The 24,961-nt window shown below is 39.9% G+C and overlaps 1 protein-coding gene across 3 annotated transcripts in view; it reads left to right on the top strand.

Moving 5' to 3' along the window:
• The window catches only part of CDKL4 (cyclin dependent kinase like 4), a 48,424-nt gene extending 24,115 nt beyond the window's left edge, over nucleotides 1-24,309 (top strand). For 2 of the 3 annotated variants that reach the window (XM_073214130.1, XM_073214132.1), the window contains exons 4-11: nucleotides 6,805-6,858; nucleotides 8,417-8,489; nucleotides 12,721-12,811; nucleotides 13,716-13,913; nucleotides 15,304-15,386; nucleotides 16,540-16,596; nucleotides 20,091-20,225; nucleotides 22,512-24,309. In XM_073214130.1, coding sequence (XP_073070231.1) covers nucleotides 6,805-6,858; nucleotides 8,417-8,489; nucleotides 12,721-12,811; nucleotides 13,716-13,913; nucleotides 15,304-15,386; nucleotides 16,540-16,596; nucleotides 20,091-20,225; nucleotides 22,512-22,613 — 793 coding nt within the window. In that variant the 3' untranslated portion in view covers nucleotides 22,614-24,309. The remainder of the gene's footprint in view (nucleotides 1-6,804; nucleotides 6,859-8,416; nucleotides 8,490-12,720; nucleotides 12,812-13,715; nucleotides 13,914-15,303; nucleotides 15,387-16,539; nucleotides 16,597-20,090; nucleotides 20,226-22,511) is intronic. The other variant, XM_037009329.2, reaches the window with a different exon arrangement.
• The last annotated feature ends 652 nt before the right edge of the window (nucleotides 24,310-24,961 follow it).

The following is a 24,961-nucleotide window of genomic DNA, read 5'->3' on the forward strand; positions in this document are numbered from 1 at the left end:
TTTAGGTTTGTGGTTACCAAAGGTTCAAGGTTAGCTTCTTTACTCTCTTACTGTCTAACTTAACTCGCTTATTGAGCTATTATAAACACTGTCTGGTGATTCTTTGTTTCTCTCCCCTCTTATTCCTCCTCCTCCATTCTTCATATATTGGGTGTTTTGTTCTGTGCTCTTTTGTGTTTCCTTTGACTTCTTTTGTGGGTAATTCATTTTATTTTTTGTCTTTAGTTAGTATTTGGTTGGTCTTCTTTCTTTGCTGTGATTTTATTTTCTCTGGTGACATCTATTTAGCCTTAGGTGTGCTCCCATCTAGAGCAGTCCCTCTAAAATACCCTGTAGAGGTGGTTTGTGGGAGGCAAATTCCCTCAACTTTTGCTTGTCTGGGAATTGTTTAATCCCTCCTTCATATTTAAATGATAATCGTGCTGGATACAGTATTCTTGGTTCAAGGCCCTTCTCTTTCATTGCATTAAATATATCATGCCATTCTCTTCTGGCCTGTAAGGTTTCTGTTGAGAAGTCTGATGATAGCCTGATGGGTTTTCCTTTGTAGGCATCCTTTTTCCTCTCTCTAGCTGCCTTTAATACTCTGTCCTTTTCCTTGATCTTTGTCATATTAATTATTATGTGTCTTGGTGTTGTCCTCCTTGGGTCCCTTCTGTTGGGAGTTCTGTGTACTTCCATGGTCTGAGCAACTATTTCCTCCCCCAGTTAGGGGAAGTTTTCAGCAATTATTTCTTCAAAGACACTTTCTATCCCTTTTTCTCTCTCTCCTTCTTCTGGTACCCCTATAATGAGAATATTGTTCCATTTGGATTGGTCACACAGTTCTCTTAATAATCTTTCATTCCTGGAGATCCTTTTATCTCTCTCTGCGTCAGCTTCTATGTGTTCCTGTTCTCTGATTTCTCTTCCATTAACAGCCTCTTGCACCTCATCCAGTCTGCTCTTAAGTCCTTCCAGAGATTGTTTTATTTCTGTATTCTCCCTCTGTACTTGTTCCTTTAGCTCTTGCATATTTCTCTGAAGATCCATCAGCATGGTTATGACCTTTATTTTGAATTCTTTTTTCAGGGAGATTGGTTAGGTCTACCTCCCCCGGCCCTCTCTCAGGGGTTGTCTGGACTATTTTGGACTGGACTAAATTCTTCTGCCTTTTCATGGTGATAGAGGTAGCTGTAGGCCAGTAGTGTGTGTGTCAGTGGGGAGAACAAAGTCCTTTCCTGCTTGCTGGTCGCCTTGCCTTTCTCCACTACCTGTGTCGGTTACCCGCACTCCTTGAGCAGCTTCCGGGTTAATCCCCTAAGCTGCTGTGGGCGGGGTCTCAGTCAGAGTAGCACAGAGCCCTGTGTGGAGTGGCAGGCGCGCCAGGTGTGCTCTCCCACGAAAGCGGCACCCCTGCCGGGCAGCTGTGTATATACAGTGGCCTTTGGGTCTGGCCTGGGCGGCTGTGTGCTCAGCTGAGCGGCTGCTGGGGGCACGGCTACTCTTGGGCTGCTCCTCTGCCACTGCTGCCAGCTCCTGTGGGCTGCTCCCGGGCCGCTTGTTCACCTCTGCCACGAGCTCTCATGGGCCGCTCCCAGCCCCCTCCGGCGCCACCTCCCCCAGCGCACACTGCCGCTTTCCCACTACTGGGCCAGTGTGTCGGGGTCCACGATGGTTGGGGGAATGACTGGTAGACTGCTTATTGCCATGCGGGTCTTCAGAGCTGCGCTGCCGCCCAGGGGGTTAGGTCACCTAGAGTTCTCCAGATTCCCATGTGCTGGGGTGCATGTGTCATGATGACTTAGTCCAGCTGTGACGTCCCTGTCCCTTTAAGACTTGGAAAAAGCACTCACTTTTCTTGTCTCAGGGGCGCCGGTTGCGGGGACCTGCTCACAGGTTTTACGTTTCCGTTTCTCTAATATCCAGCACCCTGTGCACCGTGTGTCTGCGTTCCGGGTGCAGATTTCTAGAGCTGATTGTTTAGCAGTCCTGGGCTTTCACTCCCTCCCTGCTCAGACTCCTTTCTTCCCTCCGGGGTCTGGGGTAGGGAGGCATTCGGGTCCCACTGGGCTGCGGCTTATATCTTACCCCCCTTTGTGTGATGCTGAGTTCTCGCAGATGTAGTTGTAGCCTGGCTCTTGTACTGTATCTACTGGTGTCTCTTTTAGGAATAGTTGTATTTGTTGTATTTTCAAAAATATATATGTTTTTGGGAGGAGATTTCTGCTGAACTACTCATGCCACCATCTTGGCTTCTCCTATTAAGTTTTTTGAGTACAGAATTCATACCTAATTCATCTTACTGTCTTCCTCAGTGCACAGCATTCTTTAATTCATTCACTTCAGAAAAATGTTATTAAATACTTGAACTGATGTAGAAGATAAGAGTGGCACAGTCCTGCCCTCAAGAAGCTTGCAATGTAATGGAGATATTCAAAGTAGCAATTCAAATGGCAGTGTTGGTTGGGTTAATATTGGTGCAGAGGCTGCAGGAGAGAAGCAGCTCCAACTTGTTGGTCCTGGGGAATCAGGAAGTTTCTGCAGAGAAGGAAGCATTTGGTCTTAGACTTTAAAAAGGGAGGAGTTGGCCAGATGGACAATGTCAGAGAAATGCACAGATGGCAAGAGAGAGCAATGCACATTCAGGCAACCCTTTTGTTCAGTATATATGTAGCCACTGCAAGGATCTCTGAACTATTCTACTTTCCACTCTTTACATTTTACAAGAGTATTTAGCAGTGCTGGTGTATACAAGTGCTTTTGGTCAGCCCTGAAACTTGTATATACATAGGGGAATACAAATGAGAACAAGGCAGAGTATGCCACTTTTTTAATGAAATTTTGGGTATTCCAGGTAACAATTATGAAAAACATTCATCTATTTGCACTCCCTTCCTAAAACCTGCTTATGTAACAGCCAAAAGAGTATAAACCCAATGACTAGCAAACAGAGGAAAACAACTAGACATCATCATACCAGGCCTATTTGACCATTACTTATGAAGATAAATCCCCAGTTGGGAGAAATAAGTGGTAGGCAGATATGAGATGATCCATGTGGTGGATGATGGGATGAGCTGTGGGATGTTGAGAAGATCCAGAGACCTGACGACTGAGTTATATCACAAAGAAGAGCTGATTTAACACCAAAATAAGATGGTGAGAGTCCTGCTTCCCCTGCCAGACCAAAGCCTCAGGTGTCCTCTACTTTCTGGATTGAGAAACAAGCATTCATTAGATCAAGAGCTGCTCACTAAGCACTGAGACTGTGTTGGATTTACTCCAGTAAAGAAACTACATGTATATAAAGCAGCTGCAAGTGGCCTCATCTGATTAAACTTAATCTCTTCCCCTTCTCTAAGCTCCATCTCTGTTCCACAATAGGTGCAATAGGTAAGTTAATTGGTAAAGTGATAGGAATCATCATCCTAACCACAGGAAGGATTTCTGTTCACTGAAATTGTACCATACATAATAGAATAATCCTGCCTTCAAGAAGCTTAAAATCTAATGGAGAATCAGCTACACAAAGGAACAATTATAGACTATTGTAGTTTATAAAACTACTACAGGGGTTTCTAAAACTATATCCACTTCTGGCTGGTAACAGCAAATCATGTACATATATAAAACAGGCTTCAATTTTTTTTTTAATTTTGGCTTTACTGAAATATAAATGACAAGACCTGAATTTCTTTCTCAGCTAACTGATCATAGAAAATTTCATGTAATACTGTGTGTGAGTTAGTAAAGGGATGGCAGTGAATCATGAATATTGAGAAATATATTAAAGCCCTAAGGCTGTCCTTTATTTAAATTTCTTGTAACATTATAAAAGACTGCCACACTTTTATTTTTTATGTTTCCTGTATTGTCCTATCACATTCAGCCCACCAAAGCCTGGCCTTGAAAAACCACTTTATTCCAGATGACCACAAGTGATGATTTAAAAATTATTTCATCACTTGGTGCCCATCTAACAGTCTTCCAGTCACCAATGGTAATTAGGTTACCCTGCCTTCAGCCCCAATTAAATCAGATTGCCAATCCTAGATCCCCAAGGCCTTGAGTTTGTTTCCCACTTTCACTTCTGGTGTCATAATCTGAACTGGTCAGGATTCAACAACAGAATTCACTCTAGCTAGTTTAAGCAAAAAGGCATATATTACAGGGTGTTTGTTTACAACCTTTCTAAGAGTGCCAGAAAAACAGCCTTAGTTGAGTACCTATTAGATACCAGGTCCTCCTGTTTCAGGCCCTAAGAAACAATAATGGACAAGGTAAAGTCCTTGCAGAGCTGCAAGTCTTTGAATCAAAACAGAGCACACTGAAGAGTTAGAGAATGCTCAGAGAGGAGAGTCGAAGGAAGAAGAAACAAAGATTTGGAGGTGTAAACAAGCCTGGCATGTTAGGAAATAGCAGAAACTAATGGGGCTGGAGTGGCATGTCTCTGGGAATGTGGTAGGAGATAACGGTGGGGAGGTTAATAGGATGAAATTTAAGAGGCTGGAAGGCCATAGTAAAGGTTGGATTTTATTCTAGGATAGCAGAGTTTTACTGAGAAGGACTCAGTTCATCTTGAGTACTGATAATAAAATCAAGTTTTCCATATCAAATTATATACACATTATAGTGGATTCTGATGTCAGCATCAGGAATTCTCTGAGGGACTAAGAGAGTGCTCTGTCTGTAAGCAATCCAGTCTGAATTCCGTGATCATGTTACCCTTATTAACTCATTCAGTCTTGAACTAGGATGTCTAGGCTTTGCTCTCAGGCCTTCATTATTATTTTCAGTATTTGTTTTTGCATTCACCCAAGGATGATATATGAACATTGAGTATTAGTTGATTTCTGTGGGTTTTATTTTACTCAAAATGCTATGAAAAATGCTGCCTCTGGCCGAATGATGTTGCAAAGCTCTGTTTCTGAAGGAGCACTGTGTGAATCTATATTCTCTTTGATAAATACCTTCTCTTTAGAAAAGCAGTGTTATTTATTTGTAGTTGTTATTTTGTCTCCATGTTGTGTTGCCTATCATGCAGTCTGCCTTCCAGGAATCTGAGCCAACTAAGGACTCTGTTTTGAGCAGAGCCATGGCACTCCCTGTGAGATGCCATTAAACATCTGTCTTCCACAGCAAGAGCTCAGGACTGAGGACGTTATTTCATGCCTGATTCCATGTATTAACACTAGAAACCGGGGTTCTGCCAGTTTCTGAACCCTAACCCCTACCTTGTTTGCCAATTCCAGTACTTGATCCACTGTAACTGTGGTCCTTAGATCTCGCCCAGCATTGCATTTTTCCATGAGTAGGGCTGTGTTACTCTTGCCAGTCCCTCCCCAAGAACTGAAATCCATTTCCTCTCCCTCCACCACTACCACCCTGATGTAAATCACCAAATCTCACTTGGATCATTAAATTAGCCTCCTGATTGATGTTCCTATGTCCACTTCGCCCCTAGAAATTCATTCTCCATATTATGTCACTTGCCTTCTTAAGTCCCTTTATGACTTCCATTACACGTAAAGTAAAACCCAAATTCCTTACACCCAGATTTACAGGGCCCTTCATCGTTTGGCCTCTGCCAACCTCACCAACTTCACCCACACTTTAGCCCTTCCAGCCTCCTCAGTGTTTTTCCCACAGGCCCAGTTCTCTCACCTCAGGGTCTCTTCCTGTTCTTTTGGAGCCCTTTTTGTCCTTGTATGGGTCTCAGTCCCATCTAATGGCCTCATCTGACCTCAGACTCTCATCTCCTGAACCTATATAGATGTTAAAACCCAGACTCTTAGGAGATGGACTTCTCAATAAACTTGTGGGGTGTTGTTACATTTTACACGAGAGAAAACTGAAGGCACAAATGACTTGCCCAAGGTCATGAAGCCAGGAACCAGCACAGCTGGGGTTTGGACTCTGCCTCATAGTGCTCAGAATGGCTACACTATTCTTTCTGCCTCTTATAAAAAACATTTAAGCAGTGTTGTCTCTAGGCAAAAGGGGGAGAATATTGAATAAACTTTTATCAGAATTCAGTGGTGGGAAATTGAAACTGCTCTAGACATCTCAAGTAGAAAGGGGTTTCATGCTGAGAATCAGGTGCCTTGACAATGTGAGTAATTAGAAGAGCTGGAGTCCAAAGCCCGCCACCAGGCCACTGGTACCAAGGGGACGCCACCCTGATTGTGATCTGAGATCAGGACACTACTCTAAGAAAAACAGTTCCATGTGCTTGTTGGTGTTTCTCGGCATATGCCCCAACCTCACATGGAATGTAGCCAGTGTGATAACCTGAGTCACACACAGGCCATCCTGCTGTTTTGTAAGACATCTTACATGATACAAAAAACATCTGCATGATTATTTTTTTAAATAATCTAAATATATTATTTAAATGTCCAAATATGATAAAATATTAAAACTGAGTGATGGTTGTGTTTGGAATGTTAGATAATTTAAAATTTTTTAATTAAAAAAACCCTAAAAGTAGACATTTATAAAAGAAATCATGTGTTTCAGGTTTTTGGTAATATGCAAACAACAACCTCATCTCCATGAATAGGACTAGAAAACAACACACTGAGAAAAATTTTGTAGCAAATATGCAGACTCAGATATACATTGAATCACTACAAACCAACTTTTAAAATAGTGAACAGACCAGTCAAAAAAATAATAGGGACCACAAATAGGAGATACACAAAAGAAGAAATGTAGTATCCAATAATCATGTAAACTTCTTAATTAGAAAAAATTAATTGCTAATGACTAATGAAATGCAAATAAAAACCAAAAAGAGATATCTTTTTATTTTAATCACAGATTGGCAGAGAAAACATTGGTAAAACTGAATGTTGCAAGACATGGAGGAGATAGGTACTGTAATGCATAGATGTTTGGTGGGAGTGTAAATGGATGTGACTTTCCTTTGGGTAATTTGTAACTATGAAAGTGTTGTCATGAGACAGTGATATGAACAATGGAAAGACATCAACAGAAAAGGTAAAGAGAATGTAATTGGCATAATTTACAGAGATAGTTACACAGAGGCAGACTACGCCCAGAGAAATATATATTACACAGATCCCCAGTTCCCCAGGGGCAAATACTTTCCAATGTTTTCCACAAAGAGTGAGGATTCTGCAGGGACAAGAAGCTCCCAGCCTCCCATTCTCCTGGGACTTTCATTCTCACTGGCCTCTGCTGGCTGTGTACCTGCCCATTTACCAGGATGAGTCACTGTTACAACACAGCTTGCTTGAGTGTTTACACCAACATGAAATGGATAAATTGAAGGTCAGATTTCAAGGATGCCTTTTTCCTTCAAAACCAGGTCATGAAGTTCAAACTTATAGGATCAAATGTAACATATGGCTATCATTGATCCCAGAAATCTCACTTCTAGAACTTAGAAAGATAATCACACAACTACAATAGGATGGCTGATTACAGATATTCATCGAAAGGTTGTTTCTAGTAATAGAAATTAAAAAGTGGGTCAACCTAATTGCTCATTGATGGGACTAAGTAAATAAATTATGACATAACATATCCATACAATGAGACCCTCTATAGTCACCAAAATACACTTGGCCCTTGAACAAAACAGGTTAGAACTACATGGGTCTGCTTATATGCAGATTTTCTCAATAAATGTATTTTGGATATTTTCATCAATTTGAAAAAATTTTTTTCTCTAGCTTTATTATAAAAATACAGTATGTAATACAACATACAAAATATGTTTTAATCCTCTGTTTATGTCATCAGTAAGATTAGTAGTAGTTAAGTTTGGAAGAGCCAGAAGTTATATAGGGATTTTTGGGACAGGGAGGGAGCAGTGGGTACCCCTAAACCCCACTTTGTATAAGGGTCAACTCTATACATAAACATATTAATATCTATTCCTCTCTGCAAAAAATGTTTCCCAAAGAGGCAGGAGACGTTGCAGAAGATGAAATGGGTGACAGAGCAGGTAGGAGAGAGAGTTCTCATGAATATACTTTCATACTTTCTGAATTTTGAACCATATGAATACATGTCTTTAAAGTTAAAGTTAAAAAGTCAATTCAGAGAGAGACAGAGAGGGGAGAGAAACAGAGATGCCTACAGGGACAGTCACAGTAAATGACAGTTATTTGTGGGGAGCAAGATTTGAGTCAACACTTTATTCCTTATCTATATTCAGATTTTTGTGTAAGCATGTATCATTTTGACAAATCTGAAATTTTCAAATTACAAAAGAAAATTATGTAACTAAATAAAAAGTAGTGAAGCAAATTTTCATTGAAAATCCTTCTTAAAAAATATGCCCAAGGTACCCTTTGCACTGTGATCATTGACCACAACAAGCCCTACCCATCCCACTTCTGTTTCCAGCCGCTGCCCCTGGAGCCTCGGTGTTTTCAACTGCCTGTTTTATTTTCTTCCCCAGAGTGGCCGATGGAGTGATCAAAAGTGTATTATGGCAAACACTTCAAGCTCTTAATTTCTGTCATAAACATAATGTAAGTAACATTTCCTGGTGTATTTGTTAGTTTCTTGTTGATGACTCTTCTGACTAGCTCAGGGGTCTGTTTGAAGAGCTGCAAATGGAGGGGAAGGGAGAACAGGGAGAGCAAGACAGAAGGAAGGCACCAACTATGAGGAAAAGCAATCCTGGCCCTCCTCTAATTTCTGTAAGAATCAAACCACTAAGACCTTAAAAATTAAAAGTGTATATAAACTTAATGCCTCCTTTTGCTACAGTACTAATGAGTCCTACGGTTATTTTTAAATGGGGTTAAAATAAATATTCAGGGTATCAATAGTGTAATCCACCATGGCATTTGGTTTTATTTTGGTTTTATGTCTCTTACGTTTTTTATTCTCTTATAGACCCTGTTCCCCTATTTTTTTTTATTTTTTTTTTAAATCTTTTTTAGATGCATAGTTCTCTAACAAGCATGCACCAAAATCCACTGAAAGTCTTAAGACAGTTTGCTCTGGTCCACCCCGGAGTTCCTGAACCCATGGGTCTGGGATAGGGCCTCAAGAATTTGCATTTCTAACATTCTCCCAGTTGAGACTGAAGCTGTTGTACTGAATTTCAGTAATTAGGGGAAGCTCCTAATTTTAAGAAAGTCAGTGAGGTTTTTGTTAGGATAAATGAGAAGCTTTTATTTTCTATTAATAAAATAGAAAGTGGAGGTGTTTCACAAGATACACAAACCTGTTTTTCACAATACAAATTGTACTTTCAAATACTGAAGGTGATGCTGAATTAAAACCACAGCTCTGTTGCTTTTCACCATGCTGTGAGAGATATTAAAGTTCACCCAAGGTTGCTGCAAGAGTTTTATGTAGTTAAGGTGATCTTGTAAAAATTCTATTTACCATAAGTGTACTTCATCCCAAATAATCAGACACTTACCTGTGTACTAGATTATAAACTTGAATGCAGTGTCTGTGGCTGATTTCTCTTTGTGCACCTTCAAAGCCCAGCATGGATCTTTGGATATAAAAAGCATTCAAAAAATAATTTATTGAATCACTGGATGAATGAATGAATGAGTCAGTCAGCCTACTTGATTGTAATTTATTAATTTCAGTGGACCCAAACATTATTTGTAGCTTAGTGTAACTACTATCATTTTTCTGCTTGGAACAACACATTCTTTATCATTCTGTATCTTAACTTTAAAATATTAAAAAACCTCCAATTGATAACCTATAACCTCTATTAAAAATGGATCACTTTTCAGACAAACTTCCCTCCTCCAACATGGAAATTACTCGTGAACTCTCGTTATCTCATTTTCTTACTATATGGCAAGACTTTGTTTATCTATCTTTTTATTTTATCTATTAAATAGAATGCATGTAAAGGAAAAAGCATTACATCTAAAACCTTTATACTCTCGTTATTTTTAAAGGAACCCTCATGATACTCTCAAAGAATAGAGAAGGTAATCTGACCCAATAGTGTCACTGAAGATTCACAGCTCTCAAACTGTGGGACCAGGGCTACTTGATTATCTTCAGGATGACTATCCTAACTAAGCAAGGAAGGCTAAAGTAATAGGGGATTAAGGCTTCACTCTTCACAGTGTGGTTCACAGAGATCACTTGAGAGCTCATTGGAAATGCAGAATCTCAGGCCCATTCCAGATCTACTGAACCAGAATCTGCATTTTAACAAGATCTCCAGGTGATCCATGTACATGTTAAATTTTGAGAAACACTAGATTTGAGAAAATACCTACTCATTTTATTCTTTCTTCAAAATATTGCTAGAATGAGGTACTTCAAGTGACCCATTTAGCATCATTATGAACTCATGGATTTTTATATACTTGATGTATTGATTAGACAAAAAGAACTTCATCTCAAAATGCCAAAACTACAGTGACTTCCAAGGTAAGACGGTGTCAGGCTGCAACATCCATCATCATCTCATTGATGATAATGTTCTGGTTCTCAAGAAGGGGGTCTCTTTGCTCTCTCCTTGCTGTGTGAGTATCCATCCCTGAAGCTCAAAGAGAACAACCTTCTAAGATAGTAGAACACTACTATTTAATCAGGCTAGATAAGAAGCGATTTCTGGTGTGGAAGTTTCTGAAGATGATCCTTAAAGTTGAGGGTCATCTTTAAAATCCCATGGATACCTCTTCTTGCTGGCTTGTGGGCCACTGAAAATGAGGTTATACATCATCCACTATGACCTAACTTGAACAATGTTTCCTAACAGCCGTGTACGAAAACCAAGTTTATTAAAATTCTTCTGTTACACTGACTTGCAAGTATCTAGTTCTTTGGTGGAAAATAAGCTGATTGCAAGAGGCCCTGCAGAACCTGCACTCACAGGACTCTGTGGCAGAGAAAGTGAATGCTGTGTGACCAAGTGTCTTCCATCCTCCATGCTGTTTCTTACTGTTCCAGTAATTTTTACTCTTTTTCCTTCTTCAGTATCCTATCCCACTTTATTAGTAGCTTCTCTTACCTTGTACCTACACCAATAATTTTTCTGTTTCTTTGGGACATATTTGTATTTCTTGGTTGGGAAATAAGTTGCCATAAATTTCACATCATTTGCTTAGATCCAATATTTAAATAGGCTAATAGACAATATCAGTGTAAGCCCATTTACCTGGCAGTGCCACAGATAGTCTAGGAATTTTAGATTTGATGCAAACTCAAATATTTGAGGAACATAACCTGTTCTTAGTCACCAACTGTCATGAGTATGACTCAGAGTGTTAATCCAAGTTTTATAATAGAGTTGCCTAAAAGGTATGATATCAGAACTATGTTGGTTTATAGTACAGCAGTGTATTTTTTAAATTAGCATCAAAGGCCTTAGGACCTTTTAGAGGCATAAAAATGTTTCTTCTGTTGGTCAGACCAATTAGGATACAGTTGACAAAAATTGAGACTACCTGGGAACAAGCTTTTATTAACAGCACCTTTTTTTTGGCCTAAATGAATTTCAGACTCAACTTTTTCTCTTCCTATATAGCTACTATAGTCACAACGAAAAAGTATTTCAGAATTGTCAGTGTGGCAGGAATATGTAAAGGAATCAACAGCACAGCAGAGAAGTGAGCCAAGAGGGGCTGACTGTTCTGACACTTAACCCCGAGGCTCCGACGGTGGCCACCTGCAGTCAGGGACCTCTGTGAGAAGGAAATGATGCACATTGAAAAGTGCAGAGCTCTAGGTGAGCGCTGAGCTGTGGAAAATCAACATCGGTTTTATCAGGCAGTTTGGAGGGAGAATAAATTGGAAAGATAGGCTCTAAAGAATAGGGACTGAGTTGTTTTTTCCCTGGGGCCTCCCGGGCATAGAACAGCATCTTTGGAAGAGCTGTGCGGGGCTCCCGCGGCCCGCCTCCGTCCGCGCCCCCAGCGTAGCCCTCTCCCGTCCCGCAAGGAGCGCCTGTGGTTCGGGTCATCTGGACGCAGCGCTCCTTGAGGCGTCTGCACACGCAAGAACGACGGGAGCTTCTCTGAGGTGACCCCGCCTCCCGGCGTGTCCTGCCCTCGAGGAAGGCGCCGCAGCAACCTGTGCAGTCACCTCGCAGGAGAGCTGCTCGTCGCTCCAGGCTCGCGTAGTGTTGAGGAAATCACAGTGACACTCACCCCGGATGCCAAATGCTTTGGTATCTCTTGATATATGTGACCACACATCCCAGCCCGCTCAGGCCAGTGGTGGGTTGGCCGTTGTCCCAGAGTAATTATGAATAGAGCTCCCTTCTACTCATCCCAGTTTGGATGATAAATAATTCACTAATTATAAGTGAATTTTGTTTTCTGTTATTACTCAAATGTGTTTCCAGTTTCCCACATGGCAGTACTTATTCAGCCTGAATGGGGGTTCTTAGGGGGCGGCAGTTCCTATCAGAAGTACATTGAGCCTGATCTCATCTAGGGTTTTACCCCTTACAGTTTAAGTAGAGCCAGTAAAAAGTGTGGGAAATCATTGTGTGATACGTCCTTCTCAAGGAAAAAAAGTCAGACACAGATTTTATATGAAACAATCCTAATTTTAATTGCTTTGCTAATACAACGATATTTTGATTTTTTTTCTTTTGGCACGATAAGATTTACAAGTGAAAATTTTACAATTTTAGTTGTTTTAGAAAAATGAAAACCATATTATTCTCTTACAGGCTGTGTTTATTGTTAAAATTAAAGTTAATTGTCTATTATGCTTTGTCATTTTGATGGCTCTGAGAAGCAATCCAATATTATTTTACAGTGTATTCACAGAGACGTAAAACCTGAAAATATTCTGATAACTAAGCAAGGAATAATCAAGATCTGTGACTTCGGGTTTGCACGAATTCTGAGTAAGTAGCAATTTTTTACTAATTTATCCAATTGAGATGATTATGAGGTGATATTGTTTAAGTTCTTAGATATTGAAAGCATGGTAAATGTTATCTTGTTTTACTTACAAAGGAAGATTTCACTTTAAGCATTTAGTCAGTACATTCGTTTGTACTTCACCTCCACTCCACTCAACTAGAATTTACTGGATGTCATGTGTATGTGCTTTGCCCTTTAAGAGAGGAAACAAATTATGAAATGCATTTCTGCTCCTCATGCACTTATAATCTGAAGCAAAAGAAACAAGACAATAATACAAGATTGTTGGCAATAAAGTACCAAAGCGAAGGTGCAGACGGTTCCCGGGAGGGAGATACTAATGTGGGCTAGAATGGTTGGGAAAACTCTCAGAGCTGGTAAGACTAGAAGAGTTCTAAACTGAAAATTGAAGAGATTCAGAGACAGTGTTAACACAAAGGAAATTATCCCAGACAGGGAAGAACCAAAGGGAAAGGGGGACACATATTTCTTATTGAATCTAGAACCGTGTAGCAGGCAAAAACATGTATTAGCAAAGTACATGTTGCAGGTAGGTGTATACATAATCAGTGTCCTGACAGGACCCAGACACAAGTGAACTTGACAATGTATTTGGAAGTGGATTTAGGCTTTAAGTTAGACTACAGAAATTTCATGCCTGCCTCCTCTCTGTTTTGGATTATAGAGATGTTAACTAGCTAAGGTCCCTTTGGAAGTTGAATTTACTGAGTGCACAGTGTGATTGCTTGCCCTATCCATGCCTCACTGCTTTACTTGTTAAGAGTTTCATGGCCTTTGAGAGTTCTCGAATGCCTCACCTGCTCTTGGGAGTAGCTCATGCGTTGTGAGAATGTGACCCACCTGATCTGATTGACGTGTCTGCAGTTCCAGGGGATGCCTACACTGATTATGTGGCTACGAGATGGTACCGAGCTCCTGAACTTCTTGTGGGAGACACTCAGTATGGTTCTTCCGTAGATGTATGGGCTACTGGTTGCGTTTTTGCAGAGCTTCTGACAGGCCAGCCACTCTGGCCTGGAAAATCAGATGTGGACCAACTTTATCTGATAATCAGAACACTAGGTATGAGTTACATTTTTTGGCTTACAGAGTTGTTGAATTGGTGTAGTAATAGTATGTCACTGTAATAACAAGAGCTTTCTTGCTTCTCTAAAGTGCTACTCAGGATGGTTGTTCTGGGTTGTAGCCAAAGCCCAACCATTCTCTCCTAATGTAGAGAACTCCTCTCAGAAGTCTTCAGAGGCCTTTCTAAGTCAAGGCAATTAGCCACAGAGTAAGCTACCCTTTACTTTCCATTTCAGGCTAAGATGGGGATAAGGATATGAGTCAGCTGCAGGGAGCTTACTCTAAGAGCTATTTGCTCAAATGCAATTTCTGCCCACTGTAAAAGCGGGGGTGGGACGGGGGTTGTACTCTAGAGCTCTGATCAGTGAACTCTTTCTGTAAAGGGCCTGAGGGTAACTATTTTAGGTTTTATGGGCTATACAGTCTCTGCTACACATCGTCGACTCAGCTGCTCTGCAGAGTACTTAAGAATTTACAAATTACTTTCACACAAGTCATCTCTTTCAGTCTTCTAAGAAAAAAAATTAAGACATTGTAATATGTTAAATTATGCCTTTAACAGAAATGAGGGAACTGAAGCTCAGGGAGCTTCCGTGGTGGGCCTAAAGTCATAAAACCAGGTCAGTGCAGAACAGGAATAGGGTGGCTCCCAAGGGGTGTCTGTCATGAGCTCTCGCCATGTGTCAGTGTCCTCAGCAGCTGTCTACTTCCACCTGGTTGGAAGAGAACTTAACCTAAAAGGTTAGCTCCAGCTTGATGCCAGCAGCATACATGCAAAGAAAGTGGTACATCTACACAGGATGGGAATTTATTAATTCCTTCCCATAGGCTCTCCTGGAGGCATGGCTGCTGGGCAAGGGAACTACTGCTGTCCAGCCCGATGCAGTTTCCTGTGTGGTTCCCACACATTCCTCTGGAGAAGTGTGGGATAGAGTATCACTACAGGCCAAACCTTAAGTGTGTATTGTTTGCTGATTTCCTAAAAGGACCGTGGAAACTTACATTAGGCAGATGTTAGACCTGAGTTTGAATCCTGGGACTGTCACTTAATGACGGTGTGACTTTAAGCAAGTTATTAAGCCTCTGAGCCTCATTTTCCTCATTGGTACAGTGGAAATAAAAATAGCATCCTACTGAGATTGTTAAGAGATCACGTGTGCAAAGTCCTCCTCTTTCAGTAGAGGCTGAGTGGCAGGCCGAACCACACGCAGCAAAGAGAGTTGCATGGGAAGAGTGACCTTATTTTTTTTCAGTGACCCATTCCACCCAAATCTGAAGGGAATGATCAAGCTCAGTGTTTCTTTCACAACTGGACCTAAGACGTTAACCATTTAAACACTGTTATTTTAACTAAAATATTATGAGTTATATTGTTTACATTTTACAGGAAAACTAATCCCAAGACACCAATCTATCTTTAAAAGTAACCAATTTTTCCACGGCATCAGTATTCCTGAACCAGAAGACATGGTAAACTGCTCAATTTTGACTGTTTTATTATTTTGCTGCTACTTTCTTTGAAGGGGTAGTCATTTCTTTTATTATACCTATGCGTTTGGCTCCTGTTTTCCTTATGACACATTGCCACAGATCGAAGAAAGTACATAAAAACTATATAAAATGAACCAAGAGAATGCTTTAAGAGTTTACTTGCCCTGTCTGTTCAAATATCAATTTAATGTTAAATTTGAAGTGAAAGTACATTTAGTTCCTTACATAAATATCTTAATCCTTTTAGTCAAAACACTTGGGTGCCTTTCCCTAAAATAATTATGGTCTCATAAACAGTACTTACTGTAGTCTTTATTTTGGAAAAAAATGCATTATTTTTTCAGTTTGTGAAACAAAGCTCAAATCAATAAAAACCATGTCTTCACAACATACATTTTACATGGAAGGTCATGCTACAAAATGATCCTCATTGTATCTAAATCGAAACCTTAAACCATCACGGCCACCTCTACACTCCTGTGATCTTCGTCTTTCTTTGGAAATGCATCAATGACTACAATTCTTAAGTACCTTCATAAAAGCTTTTAACGAATATAATAAAAGGTTTAAAATTGAGTCACAAGGCTAGAAGTTGAATTACAAAAGAGTATATAACATGTTTGATTTAAAGAATAAAATATAATTCACATGTATCTGCTGCCTAGTGAAGGAAGAAAAATACTACCATTGTCTTTGGAGCTTTCTCCTCCCCATATAATCCCCCCCTCGGTCCCTCCTTTCCATTCTGAATTTGTGTTGGTCATCCTCTCGCTTTCTGTAGTGCTCTTGCGCATGTAGTTCATCATGTTTTCAGTAATGCTCAAAGCATCCCTATATGTAGATTAGGCAGATATTATAGTACTGTTGTAGGATTTCAGAAGGGGACATTTGGAGCCCACGTTTACTGAGCATCAGTTGCAAGATGTTGTGAAATTAAGAAAAAAACTTCAGTTTTTGTCTTTCAAAGCTTTTCACTGTAGTTAAATTTATGTAAAAATATGATTTTAAAATCTTTAAAAGGAATTATCTAACCTACAAGGAGGTCTTTCTCCAAAGTGTTCTTACTACTAATATATTCAAAATATACATTAGTGCATATGTAACACTGAGATTCTTTACTTTGTATTTCTAGGAAACTCTTGAAGAAAAGTTCTCAGAAGTGCATCCTGTGGCTTTGAGTTTCATGAAGGTACTTAAGAATTGATTATAACCATTATTGACTGCAAATTGTAATGATTAAAGCTGGTAACTCTGGGAGGGGTGGACACTAGGCAAATAAGGTGCCATGTAGCCACTGAAAATTATAAGGAATTATAAAATAATTACAATTAAAGGAGTATCAGTAAAGGTTTAAGCAGTAATCTTTCTAATAAATCCATTAAAACTAGAAGATGAAAAAATATAATTAGTGTTTGCTGTGATAAACCCCATTATTTTCTTTGTATTTACTAAGAAATTTGACTGTTAAGTCAGTATATTCAGACTATAGAAATTTATGAGGATGAATGTACTCCATCAGTTTGAAGGTCTAGAATTGTACTGTCCAATATGATAGCTACTAGCTACATGTTAGTATTAAGCATGGCTAAATAGAATTGAAATGTACTAGATTTCTATGACAATTACTATGAAAAAGAATATTAAATATTTTATTAATTTTAACACATTAATTACATGTTGAACTGATAACATTTTGGATACATTGGGATAAATAAAATTTTTAGTTTTTAAAAAAATTACTAGACCAGGCAAAGTCAGAGCCATGCAGATAGCTGATCTAGCCCCTGCACCAGGCCCAAAAGAGATAGTCAAACAAAGTACAAATTTGAATACAAAGCAGAAGAAACTCACCTATGGCGAGTCTGCCATTCAGGCTTGACCAGCTGAGGGCGTGCCAGGTGTGACTTTTCCATCCAGCACAGATACCTAAAGCCTTTATTGGGGTGGGGATGAAGATACCAGGTATCTGTCTTTAACAACCAATTAAGTTCTGTCTGTAGCAGTGGTTTCCATACTATTCATCAGAATGAGCTTTTTAAAAATACACATTCTAGTATCTAATCTCAGATTTACAGAAGCAGAATCTATAAATAAGATGGTGGGATTTGTATCTTTAAACATCCCCCTAGGTGATTATGATACAGCCCAGTTTGAAACTCCTTGGATCTAGAAGGTGGAGCCATCTGGATGATTTACAGTCAACTTTGTAGCCAGCCTTTGTGCCAGTGCTGGTCGCTGTCCAGGGTGTACACCTCAGTGCTCCTGAAACTAATCAAGCAGGACGTTGTTCCAGCCCAGGCCCTGTGGAGCAGCTCAGCATTAGCAATCTCTTCTTAGAATTTAAAAATGCTCTTTAACATAAAAACCCATAGTGAGGGAAAGGTTGGGGAGGTGGGTGAAATAGGTAAAGAGGTACAAACTTCCAGTTATAAAATAAATAAGTCATGGGGATGTCATGTACAGCATAAGGAATAAAATCAATAATATTGTAGCAACTTTGTATGGTGACATATGGTTATTAGACTTATGGGGATTATTTCCTAATGTATAAAATTGTCAGTGCACTATGATATACACCTGAAACTAATAGGATATTGTATGTCAATTTAAAAATGTTTTAAATAAAAAATATAAAAAATTTTTAAAACCCATAGATATTCAGTAGACTAGACTTCAATAGATTGAAAGCCTGTACAAGGAAGTGTGACTTCAAGGTGTAATTGGAAACATAACTGATAGGTCTTAGTTATGGTTTAGATCTGGGGGGTGAAGTAGGGGAGGGTGGCAGAGATGAGGTACCTGCATGTGGTCCCTGCCTGTCTCCACACGGTGTTCTCTCTGTGTGCCTGCCTGTGCCTTGGCGTCCCTCTTAGAAGGACCACAATCACATTGGAGTGGGGCTCACCCCACTCCAGTGTGACCTCATATTAACTTACTACCTCTGCAAAGACCCTATTTCCAAATAAGGTCACATTCTGAGGCAGTGGGGGTTGGATTTTCAACGTATATTTGTCAGGGGTGGGGGTGGGAAGGGACAATTCAACCCACAACAGTGCCCTTGAGATGAAGCACAGATGGCAAGCAGGCCATTGCGTTTGTGGGTCTGGAGTTCAGCGGAGAGGTCTGGACCAGAAATATACATGGAAGTCTCTGGTAAACCTTGATAACTGAAGCCATGGAGTTTCAGTGAGATTAGGTAGAAACGGGTAGAAGAAAGGGGCACCTTGGATTTGAGCCTTGAGGAATTCCATCCAGCCACTGTGGAGAAGAAGATAAACTAGCAAAGGCTGGCTTGAAAGGGAGTGGTCCTGAGGTGGGAGGAAGGAAAGAGAAGCGTCAGAGAAGCCAAAGGGAGAGTCTCAAGAAGGAGGGTGTGGTCAATAGTGTCTGACACTATTGAGAAGAGCACACAAAACATCTCCTGGATTTAAGGAAATTGAAGTTGAGGTCACAGGTGTGAACAGCCAGTGCCACTTCAGTAGGATGGTGGAGGCAGAAACTACAGTGAAGTGAAGAAGAAACAGAGACTACCATACTTTGTATTTTAAGTAGACTTTCTGTCCTGGTTATTGTCCTGACAGGCAGGGCTTGAGGGGAAGGATTCCCAGGAGCAACTGGACTTAATTAAGGCCCAGGTCGTTAATTGGGGCTGGGGGTGGGGTAGTGATCTGCATGGAGCAGGTGGTAGCTGTGGAGGGACAAGTGAGTCTAATTATGCTAAGCAGGGTTGTTTCCTGAAGAACAAGACATGAGAGGAGGCAGGCAGTGTTGGCAGGGAGCTCAGAGCTCTGCAGCCAGCCAGGCTCAGGGAGGACCAGGGCAGCCTCAGGCAGCGCCATTGTCTGGGCACCTGAATGCCTCAAAGTCTGTTATGTTGATGAACTGTCATAAGGCAAGAAATTCCTGGTCTCCTGTGCCCGGTTCTTTATAGATCGTAACCTATCTTCCTTCTTGGGAAAAGCCGCATTCTCTGGCCAAAGATCGGGGCTTTTGGAGAAAATCATTGTGTCAGGGCCCCACTAACCTCGCTGCTGTCAGAGTCCTCTCACTCTCAGAGGCAGAGCTGGAGGCTTCTAGTGGCCTGTAATAAAGGTCAAAATATTACCTTTTCCTTTTTTCTTTTAGTTATTCTTGTAGAAATATATATAATACATGGGAATATATATTCCAGTTGTATTTGCTTCATCACTTAGTTTACACCTCTTCAGCCACCTCCCTAAACTAATGGTTCTTAAACCTGAGCAGCTATCAGAATCACCCAGAGGCCTTGTTACACACAGATTGCTGGCCACCCCTCAGCCCCAGTGCTTTTGATTCAGCAGGTCTGGGGTTGGATCCAAGAATTTGCGTTTCTGACATGTCCGCCAGTAATGCTGACTTTGCCCTTGCAGGATCACACTCTAAAGAGTCCTGCAAACTGTTTTGACAAGTGATGAAGGGATGTCATTGGTAGAAACAGCTGCCCCTTCCAGAGAACTGAGTGTTCAGTTCTACCTGCAAAAAACTTTGAAGTGGCAAAAGAAAAACAATTCTAGTTATTAACAAATTTCAAGTGCTTGATAATAAAAAAACTTGAAGATTTTTCAAAATCATATTTGCTCTAACAAGTTATTCAGTTGTGAGGCACAGTAACAAAATAAGCCCCTTTTTAAATATCTTCTTTGCTTTTCTCTTCCTCCAAAGGAGTGTCTGAAGATGAATCCAGATGACAGACTAACCTGCGCCCACCTCCTGGAGAACCCTTACTTTGATTGCTTTCGAGAGGACCAAATTAAAAGAAAAGCACGTAATGAAGGAAGAAACAGAAGACGTCAGCAGGTACCTCTGTTCAAAAGTTAAAGTGCTGTAAAAATGATTTTTTTTCCTTTTTCTATCTTTCAAAGTGAGACTAGGTGGACACCAAGACCTTTTCTTTCCACTGGTTTAGTTGTATTTCTTTATCTTAATAAATATTGATGATTGATGTAATAAAACCATGAAACTATGAAAATACTCAGATTGTTGCAAAATCTTATTCCAAATGTACTTGAATCAAATTGTTGCACATTTTTTTTTCTACACTGATTGGATATCCTCACCTGCCAGACCATGTGCCCAAAATACAACAGCTTCATACAATAAAGTCCTGACTACAGTAGGAGTTTGCCCAGCATGACAAAGGAATCCCCATACCTCCAGAAGTGCCAGTAAAGGAAACCTGACCCTCCCATCTTTTCACCCATGGCAGGCCCCTCTGTCTGCCCTGCCTAGGCTTTTCCTCAAAACCAGGGATGAACTGTGGCCAAATACTAAGAGATGAAACTCAGACAACTGGGAACCGTGTCCTATCCTAAAGTGTGCCACTATTACCAAATAATATGGTATATGTGACAAACACTGGTTCTGTGGCTTATCAGGTAACTACCCTTTACGTGGCTTCAGAAAACTTTGGAGTTAAAACTAACTCCACACAAGTAGTCATGTTTTGGTTTGGGGATTTCTTTCCCTCTTGTATCCCCAGCACCTAAGACAATGTCTGACACATAGAGGGTACTTCATGAATATTATCCAAACGAGTAAATAAATAGATGAACATTGCTTATTAATAAACCAGGACAGTAGTTTTCAATTTATCAGCCTGACAGTCGTCCCATTTTGTGTTTGCTTAATCTTTTGGTCACTTATGTTCTCATTAGCACATCCTACCATAAAGGAAGAATCAACAATCTTTTTTTCAACCTTTTGATAGTTAAATAGAAGTTTGGTGGGAGAGAAAGATCAAACTCATCAATAAGATGAAATATTAAGATGATTTCTGCGTATTCAAAATCTCTGGGTATCCAAATTTTTATTATGCAGACCATTTTATCTTTTTTTTAGCTTTAAATGTTTTTCTTTTTTTAAGTATATTTTTTTTGTTAAAGTACAGTTGATATACAAGACCATTTTATCTTTTACTGTTAAAGTTACATGTCTGCTAGTCGAACCCAATGGAGTTTACTTAAATAACTGAAAGATTAGGGTTTTTTCAAATAAGTTTGAGGCAGCAATTTGAAATACATTGTGAATTGTGTGTAAAAATACTATCTCCTTAAAAAACATCTCACCAGCTCCCACACTTTGGCCTGGGAGGATGCACAGCACGCTCGACTCTGACTCTCCGTCCCCGATTCAGGCACACGTGCATCCAGGTGGACAGGAACACTGCTGTCCCTTTGAGACTCAGCCCCCACTGTGCAGTCTGTTCCTTTACGCTCTGCAGCCCCACCGATATGGATCAGGGGCTTTTCAGAAGGCCTTCCCAAAGACCCAGGACAATGAAAGGAAAAGAAACGCAAAGAGCAGCATGCTCTTAAATAATCCCACTTACAGAGATTCTGTCATTCCCTCAGTCCTGAGTCAGATGCACCTTGTCCCCCACTGTATGGGAACCCCCCCTCCTCCCCCATAGAACACCTGCCATGTGAACGTGACTGAACACCTCCCGCCACCCGGTGAGGTCTCTGGAGAGAAAGGCAGGGTTATCTTTCAGGTTATGGATTTCCTTCCAAGCATGTACCTCTTCTCTAGACATTTTGCCATATCAGAGAATAAACTAAAAATTCTGAGAGATCTTTTCAATCAGTGTGGTTTTACTTTGTGAGTTCAAATTTCTACCTAGTTACCAACTTCTAGATCTCTGAGTAGATGACCAACAGTTCCTTTAAGATTAAATATTGTTTAAAGTGAAGAGATTTTAAATCTCTTTGCTCTTCTGCCAGGATCCTAAAACTAATATCCTAAAATTAAAAATTTCAGGTGGGCAAAATGTAGACTCTGGGAATTACTGTTGAATAGTTGGTGGATGTCTAGTTTTTAAACACTGACTAGGTACTCAGAAAGGCGTGTATTGAAATAAATCATAGTACATGTATGAGAATTCTAGAATAAGTTATAGAACCTAATTTGCAAGTATCAGAACATCACAGTTTTTTGGAAAGGCAACCCTGCTTAATTTTCAGATTGATGTCTTTTGACATCTTTGTGCCATATATATCCTTTTTGATTTACTACCTTTAAATCAAATTGTACAAATAGTAATTGTTTTCAATTTACTTTCTTATTTTTGTCTTGTTCTGCTATTAGAATCAACTGTTGCCTCTCATACCAGGAAGCCACATCTCCCCCACACCTGATGGAAGAAAACAAGTCCTCCAGTTAAAATTTGATCATCTTCCAAACATTTAGGAAAATGTTCTTTCAAGTCGGAAGTAGTTTGATAGGTACACAATTTTGTACAAGAAAGATAGGAATTCTCAGTGTTTCAAATGCAAATGAGCCATATGAAAAAATGCCTTCTAGAATTGTTTTGCTCTGATCATTACTGATTCCTTTGCCCATGCTTTTTATATGCCAACTTTATCTTTTAGAACATTTTCTTGAAATGCTTTAAAGTCTGAAGCTGCACATATGGAGGAGACATTTTTAATTTCATCAGAGCAGCCCCTTTTGAGGCAATTTATATTGAGAGTTTGGGGGCTTATTCTGATTTATGAAAAACATTTACATATATCATCTTGCTTCAGCTGACCACATAATGTCTTAAAGCAGTCTCAAATAGCTTGCCTAGCTGTTATTTTTGTAAGGAATGACATTATGTTTCTGTATTTTAATTCACTCTTGTAACCAGATCTACTAAGTAATGCTATTATTTTATTCTGTGTTTTGATACTGGTGTAGGAAAGGAACCTTGAAATGTCATCTAGGCTTAGCCCTTGATTCTGTCTCATGAGACATTGACGATTCTATTTTTAAAGCTAGCTAGAAAAGACTCCATACATTTACACAGCAAATAGTGGATGAACTACACAGAATTACCATCCAAAGGACAGCATTCGTGGTAGCAGTCTATCATCCCAGGGTGTCGTCGTGAAGCACAACATGGTTTCTTACCTTTTTCTCCTCCTGGCTAAATCATCTCAGTACCTAAACCCTTCCTCCTGAGTATGTTTTCTGAATAGGTCATTGTCGACACTCTCTCCCAAATCCTCACATCCACTGCCTCTGAGACTTGTATAGCCCTAAACTTATGCATCATGATCAGATCAGGTTTGTAAACACTTCTTAGAGCAGGAAGATTACCTTTCAGTTAACTTCAGTTTGTGTCTCTTACCAAATAAATAAGCAGACAAACAAAACCTCAATAGGTGGGTCCAATCAACACTGGAATATTTTCCCAAGTGAACTTGACAGACATAATTTCATACGTACATGCATATGTACATGTATGTAAATATATATTTATAATTATAAATTTTGAAGCATCATAGCAGATGCCTTTTATCCTGGACATCTAAGAATGATGTAGAATGTTTAAAGTACTTTCAGTTGCTAACAAGGAACTAAGATAAAATAATGCATGAGGCTGTCTATCACTGTCTGGCTTAAAAGCAACAAAATAGTGATGTTTCTATCAATACATATTATTTCATTACCTCTTTTCTGCTCCTGGGTCTGATATGCTCACCTGAACGTTATAAAATTTTTACACACAATTCCAGAAACACCTTATATTTGGCATTAAAACACCAAGCATACATGGTTTTTTGGAAACACACTGACACCTTAGGTTCCTCTCTAAAAGTTGATTTCACTTATAAACATGCCTATGTAAACTTCCAGAGACTCTCATCCAGTGATTTAGGAACATCTCTTTATTAAGGGATAATGGCATCTAAACAATAGCTCCTTGCTCACCAGAAAACATTCGCTGTAGGCTTATTTGGGCCATTTAACCTTCCTAATGTGAATCTAAGTTGTTGGGGTCTTCTTATTGTTGTCTTATTATCAAGAATGTGACTTCACTGATTTGTATGTTCTTTGATTTTTAATATGATGCCATAGGTGCAAGGAAAATGAGAAATAAAAGACAAAAGGCAACTTTGCTGAAAGATTACTTTTTATCATGTCGGCCTCATTGCCAAACCACTCATGTATGTATGTGTTTATGTATACATAAAATAACACACATGAAGAAATTAAGAAGATAGCCGAAGACTCTTACCCATTGTGCTCAGACAACAGTGGAGTTTTCGGCAGGGGTTGGTAGGGTGACTGTCTTCCCTTACTTTTGCTTGTATTTAAGAATTAATTCAAACTAGCATTTCTCTCTCTCAGTTATTTTCTTTAGACAAAGCCATCATTTTAAGTATCACTGAGGAGAGGAGAGGAGAGAGCACCTAATGCTTAGGACAATGTTCTGATGCAGTCCCATACCACAAAGAAAACTAATCTGAGAACACCTGTGCTCAGCTTCCCCTGGGGCGCCGGCCATGGAGCGGAGCTGCTGCCTCAGTCACTCAGGTGCACAGATCTCAAACTGCAGTTCTTTTCTGTTTCACATGCATATTTCTCACCTCTGTACTATACAGATTCCCTATCATGTCTCAGCCAAATGGAAAACAGTTGCACTTGAGCATCTAGTATCCAAATTAAGTGATGAATTTTGTAAAACTTATCCTCAGTAATAGTCTTGCCCCAGGCTCTCCACACAGGCCCCCCAAGGCTCTCGCCATGCATTTCCTGTGCAGTCTTAC

Source organism: Manis javanica, chromosome 1 (genome assembly GCF_040802235.1).
Source record: "Manis javanica isolate MJ-LG chromosome 1, MJ_LKY, whole genome shotgun sequence".
Lineage (NCBI taxonomy): Eukaryota > Metazoa > Chordata > Mammalia > Pholidota > Manidae > Manis > Manis javanica.